The sequence below is a fragment of the Mesoplodon densirostris genome, chromosome 9 (genome assembly GCF_025265405.1).
Source record: "Mesoplodon densirostris isolate mMesDen1 chromosome 9, mMesDen1 primary haplotype, whole genome shotgun sequence".
NCBI lineage: Eukaryota > Metazoa > Chordata > Mammalia > Artiodactyla > Ziphiidae > Mesoplodon > Mesoplodon densirostris.
Window position 1 is genome coordinate 43876572 of NC_082669.1, and position 24406 is coordinate 43900977.

The following is a 24406-nucleotide window of genomic DNA, read 5'->3' on the forward strand; positions in this document are numbered from 1 at the left end:
TCTAGCCCAGTGAGAGTTTCCCTTTCTTAGGCCTGTTCTACGATGGAGAGGATAGGCTGAGGGGTTCACAGTTGGTCAACATTGTGTGGTCAACACCCACAAATGTACTGTTGCAGAGCCTGGCTAAACAATCCTCATGAGAAAATATTTTTGCTTCTTTTGGAAACAAATCAATGATAGGGTCAGATCATTTTATAAATTATAGCCCCACCTTTTATTGGCTCTGTTTCAGAGAATGATATAATCAATAATGATGGATTTCTATCCAGCACATTAATCCAAATTCTCACCAAGTAACAGTCAGGCTGTGTTCCCAATGCTGAAAATTTTAAAGAAGGTATAGGAACACATTAGGATGAATTTCTGATGAACCTTTAAAAAGGAATTCTTAATACATATTTGTTCATTTATTCATTCAAACATTTCCTGAACACCAACTTCCTGGAAGCTATGCTGAATGGCAATCAGAGATACAGTGATGACCAAAATACAACCCACCTCCTTTACTGAAGACCTAATGGACTGCAGAAGTCAGCACAGGAGTGGACCTTGGTAACCATCTGGCTCTGTGGTTCTCAGTGTGGTCCTGACACCAGGGGAATCAGTTATCACCGAGAAGTTGTCCTCAGACCTTGTCCCAGACCTACTGAGTCAGAAACTCAATGGAGGTGGGGAGGTGCGATCAACAATCAATTTTAAGTCCCTTGGGTGGTCCTGATATATGCTGAGATTTAAGAACCAGCAATCTAGCCTCATTATATTTCACCTTTCTTAGGTCCCAGACCTAAGAATCTGAGAAGCTGATGAAAACAGAGTTTTGCTTTCAACTTTGGATGTTCTGAACGATGAAGACCCAGTTTAAGGACTGATCTTGTCCAGCCCCTTATTTTACAATTAAGCAAAGTAAATACCAAGAGTTAAGTGACTTGCTAATTAAGTTAAACAGATAATTAATGACAAAATGGTGCCTCCAAGTTCAAGCCAACCGATTCCAAGTTCATTTCTCTACTCCTCTGCTTACACAGCAGCAAAAGCAAAGTGTGGGGGCAAGGACACCCAACTGAAGCCACAAGAATCTCTAATTTGATCAAAGAATCTATCTTGCCCATATCAAATGGGACTACTCCTTCAGAGAAGGCAGGGATAATTTTCTTTTTCGTAATGACTACTATGAGGAAATACAGGCACTCCAAAACTATCTCTGATAAGCAGATATGCACCTAGGAATGATTCTCTGTGCCAAAAGAAAATAGTGCAACATTTTGGTTCATTAAAAAAGTGTCTTCGGGGCTTCCCTAATGGCGCAGTGGTTTAGAATCCGCCTGCCAATGCAGGGGAAACGGGTTCGAGCCCTGGCCAGGAAGATCCCACATGCCGCGGAGCAACTAAGCCTGTGCACCACAACGACCGAGTCTGCGCTCTAGAGCCCGTGCTCTGCAACAAGAGGAATCACCGCAATGAGAAGTCCCCACTCACCACAACTAAAGAAAGCCCGTGCGCAGCAACGAAGACCCAACGCAGCCATAAATAAATAAGTAAAATAAATAAATAGACCGGGTATGCTTAATCAGATACCAGAAAAGAATTAAACACAAAAAAAGACAACGAAACAAGGTAAAGTTAAATAAAAGAAGGCACAAACGAAACAATACTGTATGCAGCCACCTCAAACACAGACCAAATGAACCTATGCTGTCAGGGCTCAGGACGATGATTTACCTCGAGGAGGTAGAAGTGGAGGCTGGGAGGCGGCATCTTCTGGGACTCTGCTCATGTTTACGTTCTTTATTTGAGCCCTGCTCCCACAGGTGTGCTTAATTTCTATTCAATCCATAGACTATGCGTTTTTCTTTCTTGTACATCAGTATATAGTTGAAACATACACAAAACCAAGGTTTAGAGACTTTAAGGATGCAAAGATTCGCTCTAAAGTTTTCACGGAATATTTTATTTCCATCTATTCCACAAGTAGAGGGCTATGGCAGTTTAAAGGCATCTATCAGGAGGAACATTGAAGCCTATCGTTTTTCAGAAAGACAGTGTTAAGAAATAATTGCCATTAGCGGGGAGAAGTTGAGGTCAGACATGCTGAATCAACTGAGTCGGGGACACCACTTTGGCTCAAACCAGATGAGTCTATAACCATGCAGGACCTGATGTGTTTCCAGACTGCTGCTTTTCTTGGCTTGACAATGAAATATTTTAATTTCCCCACTTCTAGAATTTTACAAATTGGACCTGAATTCCAGAATCTTAAAACTTTCATATTTTTAGAGGTCAACAGATGATTTTTCAATTTCTTATTGAAATAATATTGCCTGGGAGTTAAATACCTTCAAATGTATAAATTGCATATTCAGAAAATAAGACCACATTGTGTTAACATTATTCAAATTCCTTGACCCAAATTCCATTTCTATTTTTTTTCTGAACAACCATAAGATGAAAAGACTTATGTAAGAATATTTTAAATGGCTATTTTTAAAAGCAAAAATTTATATAATACCTTATATTGAACATAAAGAGTCATAATCATGCCCCATCCATACCAATTATATATATTTTAAAATCATGTGTTTGAAGGAAAAGTTATTGATGTAGTATCAAGTACCACTTAATAAAGAGCAGAATAAAAGAACTGGTACAGAATGGACTTAATTTTTTAAAGAATTAAGCAAGACCATATTTGTAAAAATATAAAAACATTAGAAGTTCTCATTTCTGTGGCAGAATACTATGTGATGTTTAGTTTCTTCCAAAAGCTTTTCTACATTTTCCAAAATAAACGTATTAGTGTTTAAATTATAAAGATATTGCATGCTCTTTCTAAAGAAATCCAAGTATATAGATTAAAAAGAAAAAAACTCTCCTTCCCTTTCCTTCTCCCACCCCTGCCCAAGACTTAGGCATATCTTTCAATACAGAGAAAAAGTGTTAACTTTTTATAATCAGATTTTTTTGGCTTTTGTGTCATGCTTTTCCCATGCCACAGTTATAAAGATATTCCCAAACTGTCTTTTGTGCTTTCATTGTTTTAACATTAGTTTTAATCTATCCAGATGAAAAACTATCTGGTTAACATACAGTTTTAACCTAGCCAGGAATTATTTTAGTATGTAGATTCGTACTACTGTAGTAGCCAGCCTCCAAGATGGCCCTCAATTCTCCCCACTGCCTAGTAGTCCACCTCAGGCAGACGCCTTCCACATTGTACCAGGGTTGGTCTGTGTGACCCAAAGAATGTGTAGATGGGATGTATGGGAGGTCATTTCAAATATTAGGTTATTAAAGATGGCTTCCTCCCAGGGCTCCCTTTCTCAGACCACTCATTCTGGGGAAAACCAGCTGTTAGGCCATGAAGACTCTCAGGAAGCCTAAGGAGGGGACACTGTGGTAAGGAACTCAAGTCTCTGGCTAAAAGTCAGCGAGGAACTGAGGTCCACCAACCACTGCTGCTGGGCTACACCCCACAGGCTGGCAAGCCCTGTACTCCCCCAGCCTCAAGACCAAAGAAAGAGCCCCGAGGCAGCAACAGAGACATTAATGGTTTAATGGATGGGGGGTGGGGGTGGGGCTGGGGCTTCCCTGGTGGCGCAGTGGTTGGAGGTCCGCCTGCCGATGCAGGGGACGCGGGTTCGAGCCCCGGTCCGGGAAGATCCCACATGCCGCGGAGCGGCTGGGCCCGTGAGCCATGGCCGCTGGGCCTGCGCGTCCGGAGCCTGTGCTCCGCAGCGGGAGAGGCCACAACAGTGAGAGGCCCGCGTACCGCAAAATAAATAAATAAATAAATAAATAAATAAATAAATGGGGTGTCTTACTTGTCTGAAGCAAAGTCCTGGAGTGATGCGCCACAGTAAGCGGCAGACGGCAGGCAGGACACCAGGGCGAGACGCGGCAGCAGTCCTCGGTACCACGGGGAGAGGGAGGTTACCAGTTATAGAGGGAATTGATGTCAGGTTGGCTCATTGGTTACCAGGGAAACCAACTGAGGGGCACGCCCCTTTCAAACTATCTCAGTAGAGTTCTGATCTAAAGATCAGAACAATCACCAGCTGGGGCCAGGGTCAAGTAGGCATTTACTGATTAGACACTATGATTAGGACGGAAGGTCAGTCACGTGAGGCAGGCACTGACTGAGCAGGGGATGTAGACAGCAAAAGAACAGGCATCTTGAGTGGCCTGATCATACAACCGCTGTCAGCTTGGAAGCAGATGCTACAGCCTTCAGAGGACTACACTCCCAACCCATAGTTTGCAACCTCAGCAGAGGCCGAGCTGGAAGCCACCCAGCTAAGCTGCTCCTAGATCCGGACCACAGAAACTGATAGGATAAATATCTGTTGTTTAAAGCTGCTAAATGTGGGGATAATCTGTTGTGTAGCAATAGATAACTAATGTAATTACTTTTATAATTAGGACAAGTTTTATTTTTAAAAGGAAAAAGAGACACTTGTCTTTCAGAGAAAGAAGGGGCTTTGGTTGAATGATTTGTTATTAAGTTCTTGCTGATAAGCATCCTCCCTGTCCCCCAATGCTTGCTTACCTGAAAATCACTATCTTAAGTTCGTTTGGGAAAAATATTATGCGCTAGAAAAGATAAGTATTAGTATTCTACAACTCCTATAGTTTATAGGCTACAAAATTGATTTCCCAGATGTTTATTCAATAGAAGTGCTAGCTGAAAAAAATTTTGAACTGTACAAACTTACGTTCTCATAAATAATTTGACAGCAGAATATAGGAAAAAAAGAGCAAAGGCGTGGGACTCAGAAGTGGGACTTTTAGTTCCATCTTGGTCACTAACTCGAAGACCTTGGACAACTCTGCTTTTCTAGGTCTTAGTGTGGACCCTTTGGAAATAGTGGGGCAAAGTCAAATATCCTCTGCTGCAGTGCCCTTCGCATGTTTTACACATGATCCCCTAAAACGAAGGGGGACAGACTGACATCAAATTAAATATAAAATACATAAAAGTTGACATATAACATTTTTATTACAGGGCTTCCCTGGTCGCGCAGTGGTTGAGAGTCCGCCTGCCGATGCAGGGGACACGGGTTCGTGCCCCGGTCCGGGAAGATCCCACATGCCGTGGAGCGGCTGGGCCCGTGAGCCATGGCCGTTGGGCCTGTGCGTCCGGAGCCTATGCTCCACAACGGGAGAGGCCACAACAGTGAGAGGCCCGCATACCGCAAAAAAAAAAAAAAAAAAAAAAAAATTATTACAAATTGAATGTAATTTGCATTATTTTATCTTTAAATATATTCGTCAAAACATCAGAGATGAAGATTGAACTTGATTTAGAGTGTGCCTGTCACGTATCCTAATTGGCAGTCAGCACTTGTCAAATGAGTTTGCCAACTTTGTTTTCAATGAAAATTATTCATTTTTTTCACTTCAAATAAACACATTACATATGCACTCTATAACGTGACTACCGTTTAACTTCATAGTTCTAATTTTTAGATAGGTGGAAGGATAGGTAGATGATGGAGACCTGCCGTGAACGGATGGACTGGAAGAAATCAGATACCCCTCCCTTCGGTTTCCTGCTTTTCTCTCAAGGGACTATGCTATAAAGGCAATGCATTCTAGAATGGTCTTTGTTTAGTACCATGTGGTTTTCATCTCCAGGGCAGTGTCCCATATTGGGGTAGATGCGTTAATACTTTTAAAGCTCTTTATCCTATGACTTCCAGTCATTCAGGTGTAATGAAAATGACATTCTCATATATAGATAATAATAATTATTAATAATATCACTTCTTGGTATTACTGCTATGTGCCTGTATTTTGGGGTTGATTTCTATTTCACTACAAAGATAAGTGAAGTGTATTAGTTATGATGATAAAAGGAACAGAAGTGTTTTCATAGACAAGAACAATTCAGCATTTTGGATGGGAAAAAAAGCCTAACATTGAAATGTCATCTGTGTAAGAAGTCAGGACAGTAAAGAAATAAAAGCTCTGAAAATATAAGCCCAGATTTTTAAAAAGCCATTTATTTTAAAAAACTGTTTGTCAAATCACATACACGAGCAGATACACAACTACCAAAGTGGCCCTGTAATAGACACCAGTGGGGCATTCACCACACAGTACCTGAAAAATACAGCTAAAAAAGAGGAGTCTGTGGAGTATTTAATTTCAGACACCTACTGGACTCCCTGTTGAATGGCTTTAAGTTAGCATATAGTGAGTGAGAGGTAGAGTCCCAAGTATAATAGCTGATGCCTCAGGGCTCCATTTAAAAACAAAACAAAAACAAAAACCATTTCCCCCTCTGCACAAGGGAAGCCTATCCTATTTTTTTTTTCCTTTGTGAAAACAGAAGCCAAGTTTCTCTTCTGAAATGGTTCAGCATTCCCAGTAAGAGTGTTGTGTGGTGACCTAGGTATTGTGCTTCTTGAGCCGTCTAATTTTCTTCACCTTCAGATTCAGATTCTAGGAGAGAAGAAAGAGAAAAGTCAGGTCATTTCTTCTGAGACACCTTTAAATAAGGTCATGAAAGAGTTTCTACTCTATCTCCCTCCCCCACTAAAAAAGGCATTTTGCCTAGGCATCCATTTACTAGGTAAGAGAGTCATATACGAGGGCAGGCAGCAAACTTTTGCTCCTTTTTGCTTTTAAACGAAATTACCTTTCTAAAAATGCAACATGCTCAGAAATATTATTGGTGACTAAAACTATTCATATTTTTCCGTATCTGCAACTTTTCATGCTTAGTTGGATTAAGTCTCATCATTATCGTTCTTCCAACTTGTATTGCCCTTCTAAATACCAGTCAACTGGTAAAGGTGCTGTAAAAATCGATATAATCCCATAAATGTGATTAAGCCAAATGTATTTTTTTTCCTTTCACAGCTGCTGATTATTTCTTCCTCTTTGTCCCTTAAATTAGGAATAATTTAAGAGGTTTTGGTTTTGTTTTGTTTATCTTGCAGAAGTTTTCATTGCCTTGATTCAGAAAGGAAGGCTAAGAGGTGGACAAAATGTCTGCTATGGAACACACCTCAGAACTTTAGTTTTAGGAAGGCAAGAAAAATCTGTGGAGGGGGGAGCTATTTTGAATTATAGTGAGAAAGGATTTGCTAAATGGTCACCAGAGTTGTTAAATGGAATCATACCTTCTTCTGCGTTTTGTAACCACTCAACAAATTTCTTCATCTGGTCAAGAAAAACACTTTTGCCTTTGGCAACATGTGCTTCTTTGTACCATTTCAATATCGCTTCTTCACTCAGCACATCAGCTGCAATTTCAAATCAAAGGTTTCAAAGGTACTACATACATGTGACGTTTTAAAGCAACTTCATGTCTTATAGTTTAATAGAAAGCAATCACTTCAAATATTAAAGCTCTTTTATAAAAGAAATTCATATTGAAACTTATCAGAAGACAAGAACCAAGCTTATTTCCATACAGCGCAGTGCCCTGTGTATTTTAGTAGTTAGGGTAGTGATGGTGATGGTACTGGGACTTGAAAATCTCACAGTGCTAATTTGCTGGTAGGAAACTAGGTTATTTTGTAATTCTGCCAATGAATCATCAAGTCCAGCATTTCAGAACACTCTGTGTCCTGCCACCAACTGCAAACACATCTTGATTAAGCAGCAACCACAAATGACTGGTCTTTTAAGGGGATTTACTTTAGGAGGAAAAAAAAGCAAATGAAAAAAATGTAGACAGGATTCAATAATAATGTTAATAATTAAGTATAATGATGAGCTTCCTGGGTGTACCATGGGACCAATACACACATAATCCAAAATTCTACATTACTCTATCACTAAGTCCTAAATTTACTTTCCTACAGCACAATATCTAAATCACATGAGTAATGTTTTCCTTGTACACAGTTAGGAGAGAAACAAAAAGTGTTATCTATTAACTATTACCTAGAACTCTAAATTCCACAAATATGCCTTGATATCCTCAAGTTACCATTAATTTAGAATATTTAATGTTAAGAATAGAAAGGGGAATATGAAAACAATAGCCTACCGTCTTTGCCAATGTTCTAATGGGTTATCTTTTGGGATTTTGGTGTGGGAAATGAGATGGAATACAGATAAAAAGGTTTATTATTGTCCCCAACGCCTGCCCAATCCATTGCAAATGCTGATAAATCATTCTAATGATGTTTTTGCAGTTAAAATATACCTTTAACTTATGAAAACAAGAGAAAGGATTTGATACTGGTTTCATTCAAAACCTCAATGATCTTTTCATAACAAAAACTTTGTTGTTATAAAATTAATAATTGGCTCTTGGATTCAATTGAAGAGGTCAAATTGACTAAAAGTGCACATGATTGGTTTTAGAAAATATAAAGTTTTATTTTTTATTTTGGTCATTAAATACACTACATTTTGCAAAGGAAGAAGGAAGTCTGGATTTATTCATATATAAGGACTAGACATAAAAATTATAATCAGGAGCCCTAAGGAATTACTCTTAGCTTCTAGTCTTTTAGTTTCTTGTGCTTCCAGCTCCACACTCTCCACTCACAATGATGAAAGGATTCTCTACCTCTTGCCATCAAAGTCCAGTTTTCATACCAATGAGGAGCAGATGCTTTACAGCTCAAGGAAGTGACCTGTTACTGGGTAAGATGGCTTTGTGGAAACCTTTCAGGAATGCTAATTAGCTCAAACATGGATTTTTAAAGTCCCTTTTATGTAATTTGTTTTTATGACATCTTTAAAATGCCTGTGATTTAGACCAATAATTTCCAAACTGTTTTGATCATGCTCCCCTATCAGTAAGACAATTTTGAGCGTGTACACACAACATATGTGTATTTTTTGTTTTATAAATTATATGCATGTACTATATAACTGCTATTGTTAATGTTATAAAACAAAACATAGAATTAAACATGTAAAGAGAAATTCTCTTTTTTCTCCTCGCCTTAATGAATCACGTTATGACACAATGTACAGGTTGGAAAGGCAACAGAGAGTGTAGTTTAGCGATACTCTGTCTTAGGTTTTCCTTCTGAAGGTTGAGAGCTCTTTCTCTGAAGGTTGAGAGTTTTATTGTCCCACAGAGGCCGAAAGAGGCCATGAAACTACTAGAATCCTTGTCAGTGACTGTACTTGTGAAAAGGACAGTACATGATATGTAAAACTTATAGGAGGTCTCATCCACTGAAAATCAGACAAACTGTGCAGAGCTGAGTTCTTAGAAGAAGCTAATTTAGTAATAAACACCTGCTGCAGGACCAAATTTCTAGTCCCAGGGGAATAAAATAAGAAAGAAGGGACATAAGCACCTACACAGGGCAACTCTGTGGCAAAGCACAAACACCAAAAAGAAAGTCAACTTTTGTGTAGGGAGAAGTCTAATCTAAAAAGGAAGGAAGTCCTTGACAAATGAGGAAGAAAGAGAACTTTTTTTTCCCACTAAGGAAAAGTAGGGAGAGGAGTTCATTATAACTGGGAGATGAAGATGACAAAGTGTTGGGATCTCCCAAAACGCATACTAGGAATACGGAGGGTCAGGAAAAGTACAGCAAGAAAGGAAGACTTTCTACGATTGCACAGAACCCCCTCACATTACAGTACACTTCTCTCCCCTCGATGTGGCCAACTTCTTCATCACCTCTGGTGAAATACTTGTGTCCCTTGAGAGCCTTCCTTTTTCTTTCTCCAAGTTAGCTTCAGCTCTGAGTTAGGGGCCCCTCCTCTATCATCCTTCCACTCCTCATCAGCATCTATCTGTATGAGCTTTATTTTAGCCACGGACAGGGTGATTATGATTCTTGATTTTCTTCTACACTCTGAAATCTAGGAAGTCAAGGACTATTTTGTTCAGCATCTCATTCTCAGCATTTAATAACATAAGACTTGCCATCTAGTTTGCATTCAATAAATGTATAATGTACAAATGGATGAACTGGATGAGAAAAACTAAATATGTCTCAATGTGTAGAGTTATAATTCAAAATTTGGGTTTTCATGAGGGTCAAAGAGACAATATTGTAAAAGTGGTTTGAGAACTGCAAAGTTTTAGGTAACGTTAGTTATTTAAATATTTAAGTTGAACACTGTCACTTGGAACTTAGAAAATTCAGTACTTTTTATTAGCAGTGTCACATAGGGACACAAGTCAAAAATAATTTTCCTTAAGAAAGCTGGCACTATATGCTGAGAAGGCAAATAACCTTTTTTTTAGAACAAGAATAAGAAACTTCTTTTAGAAAAATGTGCGTGAGGAACAGAATTTAACCTAAGAAATATCTGCAAACAATAAAAGCCATGATAGAGATACTAACGGTACTTGAGAAGGTAGTTATATATTTTTCAGACCTACATGCTGAGACTATGGTACTTACTTAGCTTCAGGAAGAAAGAAAATTATTTTAGAAAGTGAATAATGTGATATTTAAAAAGTAGTGATGAATTTACTATTTTTCCTACTGCCTTAGAAATATAAAAATCTAGATTTCAGTACAAAAAGTAAATCTTCACTAAGTGACCAATCACCACTTGCTCCCTTCATTGCCGAAAAGCATTATTATTTAAAGTCTATTCATTTTTATTCCACTGTTTTTTATATAAAACATCTAAAAATCTTTTAATAATATAATTCATTTAAGTAATTAGGTTTTCAAAGGGGACATGAGGAATCATACCCTCATGTTTCTGTTATCCTCAAGTTCTGGAAATACAGTAAGGTGGGTGTATGTAATAGAGACTTAAAATGGGAAAGAAGAAATGATTTCCATTACTTTTTTTTTTTTTTTTTTGCGGTACGCGGACCTCTCACTGTTGTGGCCTCTCCCATTGGAGAGCACAGGCTCCGGACACGCAGGCTCAGCAGCCATGGCTCACGGGCCCAGCCGCTCCATGGCATGTGGGATCTTCCTGGACTGGGGCACGAACCCGTGTCCCCTGCATCGGCAGGTGGACTCTCAACCACTGCGCCACCAGGGAAGCCCTCCATTACATTTTTGAAAACCTGCTTGAAAGCAAAATGTCAAGCGATCCACATCACTAGATAAAAGAAACAAGACACTATTTGATATTTGAAAAATGTATATGTGTGTATGGAATTAATGATAAGTATAATCTTAACCATGTTACCATAATTCATGGGATTTGTCCCTTCTCGCATCCGATACCCTTTAGACCAGTGGTCCCGGATGAACAGTCACAGCATCACCTGGAAATTTGTTAAAACGCAAATTTGCGGGCCCAATGCTGTACCCAATGAATCAGAATCCTTGGGGAATCTGTTTTAACAAGCTCTCCAGGTGAGTCACATGCACACGAGCACTGGGAAAGGAGTGCTTTAATACATGCTGTCCTCAAGCCTTCCTAGGCATATGAAATACACAACAAGAGCACCCAAATCCTCATAAAAACAAATGAAATGTATGTCTCCAGGTGCACAAGTGTTTGTTGGATGAAATATGGTCAAAGTAAAAACTATTATTCAAAAAGGAAGGTAAACACAGTAACTCTCCTAACAGTAGTATGGAACAATCATTCCTTGGGGGTTCCACGTTCTCAAGAGAAAAAAATGCAATTATTTTACTAAAAAAAAGCAGCCTGTATGTATAATTTTGTGGAAAATTATGAAATTACCTAGAAAATGACATTTAGTTTTAACTTTTCAGTGATATAGTTTAGGTTTCCATTTGTAAAAGCTTCCTGATTTCGTTTCCAAATAACTGAACCAGAAAAAAACTGTTATTGACACTTAACCCCTGTGTTCCCTTGGGCCTGCTCATACTTGCCACAGACCTTACTAACTGAAACAATCTATTTAAAAAAGCTGACTACCTAGTTACTCAACGGCCTAAGGAAGAGCTAATGCCTCTTCTTTTTACTTCTCAGGGCCCACTGCTTGGTTATTTTATTTTATTATTATTATTTTTTGCTTGGTTATTTGATAATTTCAGGTCACTGTTCCTTAGCATTTGGGGCTTAAGAATAGGAAATAAAGCAATCAGTTTTGCTAGCTGTTCATAGTTGTTATAAAAAGTTTAATGGGGAAGGATGTTGGCATTCATTAATGGTTAAAATGAGAAATTTGAAGAATAGGATTTTGATAGTTTATATACCACTTAAACGCCTTTACTGATAAAAAGTAGTGTATTTTTTGTTTTTTTGAATTAAGTATAATCATGAAATGAGGTATTGCTGCAGACGAGGCTCAAACAACTATATCTCAGTTAAAAACAAGGATTTGGTAAGAGACACTGTTTGGTTGGGTTGGCTATTAAACAACAAGAAAGGAAACAACAAGAAAGCTAGTTTATAAACAGTTTGCTTTTCTGTAGTGGAAAATATTGACCACTCACGAAGCAAATGTGAAACCTATCCCACAGACCTCTCTACCAGTTTAAAATGGGGCCAGCCGTGGCCAGTGTGGACAGAATGGCCACCGGCTGCAGGGGGCTGCTCCTCTTTCTTGGCTCCTGGGTACCATAGGTGGGTTGGCCATAGGACCTGCAGGTTTGGTTCTGATGGGTCACCTAGACTTAAGGCATTGCTATCTCATGACCCTGGGTATCATTTAAGCCCTAGTTTTAGGACATTGCTATCTCATGACAACATCCAAGAGGGCAAATTCAGATCTGGCCACAGAAAAACACCTATTACTGAATTTCGAATGGGACTTGGCAGTCATCACCGTCTCCCACTGATATGGAAATTGTGCCAAATACCTTAGTGCTGAGAAAGCAAAAGATGACCCAAACCCTTGTGGGCAAGATGTATGCATTTGAAGAATCTGGAGAGCCAGTTAAAACTCTTTGTGAAATGCTATGAAACATTTTAGAAATAGCGAGTAATCAGTAATGTAAAATGTTTACATTCCAAACACCCAACTTGTCATTCAAGATAGACAAATTTAAGAACACATCAAAAAGAAAAGAAACATTTGGTTGGTATTAATTTATACTTTAGCCTTTTCTGTGTTATGCCATTTAAGATAGCAGTAACTTCTAATAAACATAATGTTCAAAACATATCATTTAAGTGCTCCTTTCCCCCCGCTTCATAAAACTACAGAAACCTAGACCAAAGAAGAGTCCAGGATCATTTTTTTCATATACTATAGGTATAGAGATTGAGATCAGTTAAAACCCTAATAGCTAAATATGTTAAAAAAAAAAAAAACCCTAATAGCATTCATTTTTAATAAACTGGCTGTGCTGGTTGTCATGGCAACCTAATCCTTATAAATACAATAACAAGACAGTAAATGTGAAGTTCTAAAAATAGCCATTTCCTTGGAAAACAGGAGAATGACTGGGTCAAATAACTAAAATACAAAGTGAAAAGCTTATTATTTCAGCAATTTTAAAGTCAGCTTTATGGCATCTGAAAAGGTATGAACATACTATATGTAAACATTTGGTAATCATCGCTGTTATAGCTAATCCTTACAATCCAAAAACAGACCTTATTTTTTGTAATTACAGTCTTTTTCACCATCCCTCCCCACCAAAATTATTAGTTCATCACCAGTCTTCTAGCAATTTCCACCAGTGACAAGTGTACAGGGGCCTAATCAGGCTGGTTCCTGAGGCCACGCACGTCTACGGTGTTTGCACCTTCTCTCTCTATATAATATGGCTGCATCACTAAAACTCAAAGACTATCATTAACCTATATCCCCCTCTGCCTCACCCCCTACTCTGTCCCTCGAAAAGCTTCAACAAAACATAGAAACATAGTGGCAGGACAACATAGATACACACCTTTATAAAAAAGAACCACGATCTTCTGAAAGGCTTTCATGAAATGGATGTTGTCATAACAGTACTCTTGAACCTTCTGGAGGAGGATCAGCTCTGACTGGCCTTGGGAGCTGAACACAGCCAGGAGTGGAGCATATTGCTGCAACAGAAGTGGGGAGTAAAACCATTTACTCTCGTGGGAGGTGCAGGGCTGACACCACTTGAATCATAACAATAATCTGGAGGTTTGCTTAGAAAATCTTCACTTTGAGGATTATCTTATTCTAACACTGTGACCAATCAAAATGAATTTTTTATCCCTGCACCTTATCAGATTTCTCTCACTGTACCCACTAAAAGAAGCCAAATATGAAATCCTGACTATATTAAAGATAACTGCTATGCTACTGTGTCTGTCTAATGGGTCCTGTGAAAATAAGACAGAGTTCCTAAGTTCCAAAGGTTCCCAGGGCTGCTGTGACCCCTCCATCACTGAAGTGTGGCTCTTCCACTGGAAGAGTGGGCGTCTCCTTCCTAAACATCCCAGACCCCCCACATGTCATCTTTATGGTTTTGTTCATACTGTTTCCTTCGTTCCAAATGACCTTGGCTTCCAGTTGTTGATGTTTGGCTATTGCTTTCTGTAAGACCTACTCAGCTCAACACTTAACTCCCCCTCTGAGCCTTCCCTGGTCAACTTAACCTGCACAGGCTACTCACTGCTCTGTCCTCCTAAATCCTGAGAGTTATCTGAATTTACATCCTACCTAGTTTAAACTAGGTAGCTGTTGACCTCCCAATTCAAGTGTAAACTCTGAAGGCAGGCTCTAAGTCTTCCACTTGTCTTAAGACACTTTTATAGGGAGAGGACAATAAAAGCAAAAACATATGTATCTCCCCACAAAAATATACAGTTTACACAATCAGTTGACTTCTTCCACCACTCAGTTTTCAAATTCTAATGTCAGCTTGTAGTTTACTTAAAAAATACTCATTAAGAATTTTTGTCATGTAGAAGGAGAACCAATAGTTAGACTATATTTCCCTTTAAATATTGAATATATGACTATTCTGTGGATTTTCTGACATTGTTTTTAGTAAGAACTTACCCTTAGGTATTTCATAAGCTCTTACATCCGAAACGTTTTAGGTAGTGGTAAATTTGAAAAGAAAAACACTAGGAAGTACGTTTGGACTGAGTGTGGACTGAGTGTGGGCGAATTATGATTAGAATTATGATTATAACCCATCTATCACATTGTTAAGAGCTGCAGTTGGCCCGCAGCTGAGACTGTGCCTTGTTGGGACCCTGTACCTTCAGATGCTTGAGGGCTTGCTCGGCAACGAGCTCTTCCTTCTTGTTCCATTCCACAGCGTTCATTATACAGGTCCACAGCAGTCCAATCACTGCTGTTTCTGGAAGCTCATTCCTCTTCATTTCTTCTTTAACATAGAGCACCACCTAAATTTCACAAAAAAAGAAGTCAGAGAGTAACAGACAGATGGGGAGTTCCCCTCTCACTGTGCCTGATCAGTAAAAGGTTAGGGGCAGACAAATATTCTGCTCAGTTCCTCCCTTCCTGGTATATACTCTCAAGTTACGAGAGGCAGGAAAAACACAATGATTTGTTCTCAAAGCAGATTTATTTTTAGTCCCAAAATTAATAGGCTTATCTCTGGCCAGGAGATGCTGGATAATAGAAAATAAAAAAAGAGAATCGTGGTTTCTTAGGGGCTATTCTTTTACAGGCAGGAACCCCTTTGAGTAAAGCAGGGCAAAGATTATTTAAGCCAGTTTGACTTTCTGGGGTTTGAAGAAGGCAATAGAGTTGTGAATTTTTACTTCCGATCCTTAACTTTAAACCTCTTGAAAAATGTCTTGGGTTTGTACAAGGCATTCTCTACAATTCATTCTTTAATTATCGCTTTTGATGATCCTCATGCCTCATGTAAATAAACTGTAAAGTGCAAAGACTTTACATATGATACATATCAAAGCAGCAACACTCAGCAGGCTATTTTCCCTTCAGAATTACTTTTAGATATGCAAATGTATCCTAAAACCTGATCGTGTGGAATAAAATCTGCCTAACAGTGTATCTTATATTAAACTTGTTTGGAAAAATCTTTCTCCTTTTGAATAGAATCACAAATAGAGGTGTGGGCCTCAGAAGTTATTAAAAACCATAATATCAATATATCTCACGTGTACTACTTTGTGAGTAGTACAGCTATTTTTCTCCCTTCCTTTTTTTTAATGAAAATACGTTGCTTTCTTTCCTGCTGGCCTGGGGTACAGGGGGGTCAGCTGTGGGTTAAGCAGCCTTTGAGAACAGAAGGAACTGGGAAGTCCAAGTCCCCCAGCTGGGCTGGGGAAAGCTGCAAAGAAAGGTGACATCTCTGCAGCTAAAGGTATCGCAGTTGTTATTTGGTTTGCTTTTTTTTCCCCATGTTAAATCATGTTCAAGTTCTTTGCTTGGAGAAAGATTACGGACTATATTGCTGACCTTAATGCCATGAGACTTAGGACCAACACCTCCATCTGCTGGACAGCATCAGTCTGGAATTCTCCAGTCTTAAACTGCAAAAGGTACCTTGCAAGGCCGTGAGCACGCAGGATAGTGAGGATTTGGGACTTGGGAGTAAGTGGCAAAAGGAAAGGACTCTTTATGCAATTTTTGAATTATCATGTTAAAATTTTTAAAGTTCAAATAGGAAGTTTTCTTCAGGCAGGACTTTAAAAAAAAAAAAGATACAATCATAGCCGTATGAAAGATAGCTATACAAAAAGGTAGTATTTATGTTATGTGAATACGCAACTATTATGAGTGGGATCCAATGAGCCACTGGTCCAACTGCTCTTTACCCATGGTATGAATGCAAAATCACCCCTTTTTTGTCTTAAAATTAAAACCTATATATATTAACCCAATACTCAACCATATTATGTAATCTGCAATAAAATGGGAAAACCACCATAAATCGAGGCATACTGTTAGTGGAGAGTAAATCTATTCAACAGATGAAACATTTTGACAACCATAGCAACCTGGTAAATAAGTCACTTGTGTGGAAATACTCATTATTTTCTGGAACATCCTGGAGGAGTCTGAATCAATACTTTGAAATCGAGCTCATTTAAATGGTGTGAAAAGGGCCTCAAGTTCATAGCAATAAACAAAGGGAGGTCTCCTTAAGGGAGGTAAAGCTTGTGCTGCACAGGCTACATCATCCCTCTCATTGAACGGGTTTGCAGTGATGTCAGGCCATGGTCCCCACCTCCTTGATCGGGCATTCCTGAGAAAGACGCTCCTGGAGCTCCTTCTGCAGCTCTTTCCTGGTGCCCAGGGACTGCTGGACTCGGAGGAAGTCGGAAAGCTCCTTAAGACCTGCGTCAGTGAAGTACTGAGCAAAATGATCCACGCTCTGTCTGTTAACTGGAAAGAGCTCCTGGGAGAGAAAAGAAGAGAGACTGTTATACAACATGCCATTCACATTTCAGCAAGCGTAAAGAACAACATTTTCATATTAAGAGAGCACTTAGAATATCTCATATTTGGAAGAAAAGAAGAAGGATTGAGTTTTTCAAAAGAATAAATCTGGGATATATTTCTTGAGCATCTGCTAAGGTACCTTCCAAAATTAGGCAATTTGACAAAGAAAGAGAATAAAAAATGCTAAGCAACTTACATAAACTAGCTGCACTCATTTGGCACTGCAATTTACTTTTTCTTTTACTTTAATCAAAGTGTAGCATGTACAGAAACAGAGCTAAATTTGCTAAATTAAGTACAAATAAGATGATAACCCTGAATAATGTTGGGATTATTTTAAACTGACTAGAAAAAACTGAAATCATTAACCACACTGTTTCCTTAACTATGAGTTAACAGACCAAAGCCAGTTTTAGTAATGCTGAAATGATCTGAGATAATATGAGGAAAACAACATTGACTATTATCATCTCAAGGACCTCTATTCAGCATTTCATTAAGGAAAATGCTGCTATTATCCTAAAATCACAGCTCAGAGCTAAAGGGAATTTTTGTTGTATCTCTTAACGATGGTGGCTCTGAATTAAGTTCATGGCGAGATCTAATCTAAATCCGTCCTACTATCCCTTCAATTCATTACATAATTCTGTTGGAAATTTTTTAAAAGAGCAGCACACCACGGCTGCTCTCATATTTTCACCTCACTTCCATTTCACCTTACACAGCTCGGCAGAGTCTCAGGAACACTTAGTCATATTCTAACCCTATGTGACGCCAACACCCAACTAAGAAAGGAAGGCAATTTTCAAAGCTCTCACACTTTTCAGACTGCTGCAGAGTCTATAAAATAGATCCAAACTTTTATGATGGTGAGATTTGCATATATAGATGGCCAATGGCTATGTGACTTCAATAAAAATCTCAGAAGAAAGATCTGCAACGAGTTTGCCACAAAGCATAGGGACATAGCCAGATGGCTTCTGTCATGACTCAAATTTCAATATTCTCTGTACCATCATCCCATAATTTGCCTTGTTGAGTCATCAGTTTCAAAATGTCAGAAGAGAGTTGGTGGGAGCAGCTATCAAACACACATTCATGTTAAAGCAAACATTTCACACCTGACTGAAATGTTGTCACTGATATTTATTCTACCATTCAAGAGGCCTTTCAAATTTGGGGGGGCAGGGAACTAGTTTAATTTTGAGTTTCTTCTATGAATCAAGAGGTGATGGGCATTTTACTCATAATTGTAAAAAGTAGAAATTTTTCTACAAAAATAAACTAAGTCTCAACAAGGCTAAGCAGCTTGACCCAAATTATGCAGCCAGAAATATTTAAGGGCATAGCTGTGTGACCCCAAAGGCAATAATTACCCTGTTACTCGTGCCAGCATTCAATACTCAATTTAGGGAGAATGTGACTGCAAATTCTGATGGAAAGTTATGTTCAGAGTAAGACATCATCAAACGTGTTACTAGTGGTTTTTTAATTTATTTTTATGAACTATAACCACAGTCCTTATGAATGATACATAACATCTTGAAAATTATTATTCAGATTAAACTGAGCTAAAATCAGTATAAATCATATCATGACCTTTACTAACTTGGAACATAGTTTGCATTTGTTACAAAAATCCTACCCAGGTAAAAACCTTTATCACCTCATCCCTAGATTATGGTCTCCCTACTTCTGCCCTTCCTCCTGAATCTGCTCTCAATGCAACAGCCAGAGAGATCCTGTTAAGACTCCAAAATCACATTATGCAGGTTTTTGCAGAGATTTTTCCAAAAAACTTCTCATCTTACTCAGAATAAAAGCTGAAGTTCTTGGATGATAGGGGACCTGCTATGATTCTGACCTGATCTCCTACATTTTTGCTCTTACTAAATACTCTCTCTTTCTTGCTGTCCCCAACATGCCATGCCTCAAAGCCTTTGCATTTTCTGTTGCCTTTGCCTGGAATACTCTTCCTGGAGATATCTAAATAGATCGCTTCTTCACACAAATGTCACCTTATCAGAGAGGCCTTCTCATAGCACACTGACACTCCCCAGTGCTTCCCTATTTAGTTTTTCCCTCGGAGCACTTTTCACTTTTTATTATACCACGTATTACTTTAATTATTTATTTAGTTTATTGCCTGTCCCCCTGAAACAGAATGTAAGCCCCATAAAGGCACAGGTTGCCTGCTTGATTTCTTTCAATATCTTCAGCTCCTAGAAAAGTTTCTAGCCAATGTCTTGATCATTGTTCCCTTTTCCAGTGATGGGGGCATCATATCAGGCAGGCATGGTTCTAAGGCACAGCCACCCTGTCCTCATGGAGTTTCTGGTAGAAACTTCTACCTATGCTTTTCATGTTCAAAACATATGTAGACAAAGAAACCTAGTAAGAACAGTTAAATGATATGTGTTTTCAAAAAGAAAATACATTAAAAAAATTTTAATGAAGTAACCTATTTAAGTTAGGTTATACAATGGAATATTACTCAGCCATAAAAAAGAAACAAAATTGAGCTATTTGTAATGAGGTGGATAGACCTAGAGTCTGTCATGCAGAGTGAAGTAAGTCAGAAAGAGAAAGACAAATACCATATGCTAACACATATATATGGAATTTAAGAAGAAAAAAAATGTCATGAAGAACCTAGGGGTAAGACAGGAATAAAGACACAGACCTACTAGAGAATGGACTTGAGGATGGGGAGGGGGAAGGGTAAGCTGTGACAAAGCAAAAGAGAGGCATGGACATATATACACTACCAAATGTAAGGTAGATAGCTAGTGGGAAGCAGGCGCATAGCACAGGGAGATGAGCTCGGTGCTTTGTGACTGCCTGGAGGGGTGGGATAGGGAGGGTGGGAGGGAGACGCAAGAGGGAGGGGATATGGGAACATATGTATATGTATAACTGATTCACTTTGTTATAAAGCAGAAACTAACACACCATTGTTAAGCAATTATACTCCAATAAAGATGTAAAAAAAAAAAAAGGAAATACATTAAAAAAATTTTAATGAAGTAACCTAATTAAGTTAACCAAGCTCTGCCTATTGGCATCTTTAAGGAACCATGCTTTAAGAAATAACTGAGTCTTTTGTGGTTAAGTTGTAATTGTATCTTTGTTCCTAATAATTCACACACCCCCGCCCCATCTCCCTTAAACAAGTATTCAGTGAAGACCCTCCTTGCTGTATCTGTCTTCACAGGTGGAGAAGTAGCCCATGAGTGGACTAAATCTTCCTACCCCACGCCAGGCTTCTCAGTGACTTTGTTTGGTGAAAGAAGGTGAGCTTTTAAAGCACCGGAATGTCTCCCTTCAGTCACCTGTGTTCCTGTCCTCCGCCATGAGGACAGAATAGCCCAGATGGGAGCTGCTCCTTCAGCCTGGGACCCAGAATGAAAGGGCTGGGGTCTTGCCAAGATACAGCTAATCCACAGACTCAGGGACACGAATATATTCCTTCATATTAACTTCCACCCACATCAGCAACCTATTCACTTGTCTTGACTCCTATATACCCTTCATTGCTAGAGAGTAGGTTCCATGAAGGCAGGAAACTTTTCTGTCCTGTCTCTACTGGCTCCACAGCTTCTAGGACTGTGCCTGGCACAGAGCAGGCACTTAATAAATATAAGTCAAATGAAAAGTATTATCAGTGGCAGAAATGAACAAGAATCTAGACGTAATTTTTCTTCTTTATCATATTCTAAAGACTTCCAAGACCCAAATAGGGCTATTTTAGGTAAACCTCAAGAGATAAAGGAATTTTAAGTCATTGAAAATACAAGAGTTTACAATGAGCCAGATTTGGAATTATCCCATGCATCAACACCCTTGCACAGAACACAGTGGAAGAGAAAACAGATAAGAAACTAGGTAAAGAGAAGATGGCAAGGATGTCCTGCAATTTTAGAGTTTGTCCTAAAATTGTAAAAGCAATTTCACTTGAAGCAATCTCTGTCATCTGCACAGCTGTTGCTTCTGGCAGAAAGAAATTATAGGGAGCAGATAGGAATTATGAGGACAAAATATTTTTCTTGATTTTCTTTGAAAAATACAAAGAGAAGTAAAAATATAATCAAGCAATCACGATACTAGGAGCTTCAAATTACTACTATTAACTTGTTAGCTTTCTTAAATATCTAAGTATTTCCAAGGAATCTTAGTATAAACAAGGAATCTTCTTTAATCTTTTATTTTGTTAACAAACTAACATGTATTTGAGGTCAGTGTCATTCAACTACGACCCAAGATAATCACAAATGTCTAATTAGGTGGGATCGATGTGACTTTAAATTTCATATTAAAACTTTAAATTTCTACAGTTATTAGCTGCAAAAGAGTTAATTCTGATAAATGTTATCACTATGTCAACAAACTTCTAAATTTGAAAGTCTCTGTACTCCCTATGACTCTAATTCTATCATTCCATTTATTTATGCAACAAAGATTAAACTGGAATTAGTTTCTATCTGCCAATAATACAGAAATAAAAAGAATCATGTTCCAATTCGACATAGACTCGGGCATTTCAGTTATGTATTACATCACAACTGACAGAGCCAAGGCAGAAGCATGAAACATACAACCCTTTGCTCAGACAACACTTACAAGTAGCCTCTTGTCTAAGTTGGCTTTTCTCAAAGAGGAGGTAACAGAGTTGGCATCTTTTTCTGCCATCCATGCTTTAAAAAGCTTGACAGCAAATGAGGCTGCAATGCCTGTTAAAAAAAAAAAAAAGAGTAAACCTTTTATAACAAAAAACACTTGTGATGATGTACAAGGCAACATTTCCGATTAGGTGTCCTGAAATGACTAAATAACTCAAAGACTTGATTTGGTACAAAGGAAAAATGGAAAGCTCTCTAGGCACTGTACTATTCATTACTCAAGAAAATATTTTCATAAGAAGGGAAAAAGAATGTTAAAGTACTTTTCAAAGTTGGACTCCCTAATTCCAACCTGTTATAACTCTAAATTTATTTATTTTTACCTTGGTCAAAACCAGATTCAAAGCCAAGGATCTTCTAGTGTTTTGCCTCTATTTCACCCTGTGGTTCACCAGTATTTCATATTTTTAACCGTGATCCTGAGGTACAGCATAAGCCATAAAACTGAAATGTCAACATGTCAACTCATCTGCTGATAAATAATACCAGTGAAAGAACATTAACAGTGACTGGTATAAATAAATAAAGCTATAGATGAACATGCATTTACTTTACAGTTCTACTTTTTGTAAAAAGCATTTTAAAATATTCACGAGTTAAGGTATGAAAATGTCAGTGCTGTTTTAAGCTGAAATCTTTTCTGGATATTTTTAAAGAGATTTTAAAAATAGCTATGTTAATCAGGAATCTACTCAATTACATACCCATATTTATAATAAGATTTATTTCCAATATAAATAATCAGATAACTAATAGCTTTTCGATGAACACTCCAGATTTCTAAATTATTGTTGCATTTGTTTAATGAAGAGTTAAGGAGTAGTTGAAATATTAAACTGATTTTTCTGAGTTGAAGGCTTCAGTATTGTTGATGGTCTAAGCAGTGTCTATTCTCCTTTCCTCTTTCCTAAGAGAGTTCCCATTTTGCTCAGGCCAGGTGACTTCTATCTAATTAGTCTAAGCCCTGGCACCACCTTCTTCTGCAATGATTAGCCTAGTGATCTAAGTTGTTGGCCATAGCATCCCCCAACAATTACTACTGGGTGGGTCATGTGGCTAATTTCAGCAATCAGCTGAAGGCAAGATAAATTATCCTATGTTCAGAAGTGCTCTTCCACTGAACCTGAATGAAGAAGCCTGTGCCATAACTGGACCAGCAGACTTCTTTTAAAGGCTAAGGAGTCCACCCTTGGAATGAAGTCAATGCTATGGTAATAGGGGAAAATGTCTGAGTCCTGAATGATATTGCTGTTCACCCTGAAGTCTGCTCTGCTTTTATATTTATTGTTACATAAGAAATAAATGCCCTTGGTGGGATGGGGGGGGAATAACTTAGGAGGTTGGGATTAACATATACGTACTACTATATATAAAATAGATAACAAACAAGGACATACTGTATAGCACAGGGAACTATACTCAATATTTTGTAGTAACCTATAAGGGAAAAGAATCTGAAAAAGAATGTGTGTGTGTGTGTGTGTGTGTGTATGTGTGTGTGTACAACCGAATCACTCTGCTATACATCTGAAACTAACACAACATTGTAAATCAGCTATACTGCAAAAAAAAAAAAAAAAAAAAAAAATTAAAAAAAAGAGAGAAAGAAAGAAATGCCCTTGTATACAAATTTGAGTCCTGCCTTCCAGTTACTTGCCGGTAAACAAATTCAATTGATATATATATATATATATATATATATATAATATATAATTTATACAGATACCAACTTTACCCAATTCTTTTCTTTTGAATAGCAGATAAACTAAGCCCCCCAAATTGTCTATGACAATAAAACCTGTGATATGACCTGGAGAATTTTATGTTATCAACTTGTTGACCTGGATTTTTAACATTTCCATTCGTTCCAAAAGTCAATATAAAACATAATATAAATTTATGTAATTAAATAAAAATAAAGATAACAGATCTTGTAATCCTCATTGTAAGTAAGAGAAATAAAGCATGCTTGAAACTATGAGTCTAAAAACCAGGCTCAAACCTATCATTTTACAGTAAAAGTGGCTCTTGGTGGAAGGATTGGAGAAATTTCTTTGTACTTGAGATTCTACTGATTGGAGGGTCCCCCCATAGCCATTTGTTGGGTGGGAGGTTGGGGAAAAGGTATAATTTCATAATCCTTTCCTATTTGGGAAGGAGAAGTTTAATACTTTTGTTTCTAGAGATGGTGGAGTATAAAGAAAAACCATATGACATAGGTACTACGTCACTTCCATAACAAAGGTATTTTTCTTCTCCTTTCCTACCCCTCTAACATTTTACCATAAAAAATTTTAAACATAAGAAAAGTTGAACAATAAACACTCATTTACTCACCATCTAGATTCTATAACAGTTAATATTTTGCTGCATTTGCTTTATCAGGTCTGTCCATTTATCCTTCTAATAATTTATTTTTTAATACATTTCAAAAGAAATTGTATACATCATTTAGGTTTTTAATAAAACCAGAAAGGCAATTATTTTCTGTTATAAACACTAGGGATAATCTGATGTAATTAATATTTACTGTTTACATTTT

At 37.9% G+C, this 24406-nt stretch overlaps 1 protein-coding gene across 3 annotated transcripts in view; it reads right to left on the reverse strand.

The window, feature by feature from the left end:
- Positions 1-5983: 5983 nt before the first annotated feature.
- Positions 5984-24406, reverse strand: part of BZW2 (basic leucine zipper and W2 domains 2) — a 60102-nt gene continuing 41679 nt past the window's right edge. For all 3 annotated transcript variants that reach the window (XM_060107633.1, XM_060107631.1, XM_060107632.1), the window contains 6 exons: positions 21806-21915; positions 16971-17141; positions 15007-15153; positions 13713-13851; positions 7125-7247; positions 5984-6441 (listed from right to left, as the gene is read on the reverse strand). In XM_060107633.1, coding sequence (XP_059963616.1) covers positions 6413-6441; positions 7125-7247; positions 13713-13851; positions 15007-15153; positions 16971-17141; positions 21806-21915 — 719 coding nt within the window. In that variant the 3' untranslated portion in view covers positions 5984-6412. The remainder of the gene's footprint in view (positions 6442-7124; positions 7248-13712; positions 13852-15006; positions 15154-16970; positions 17142-21805; positions 21916-24406) is intronic.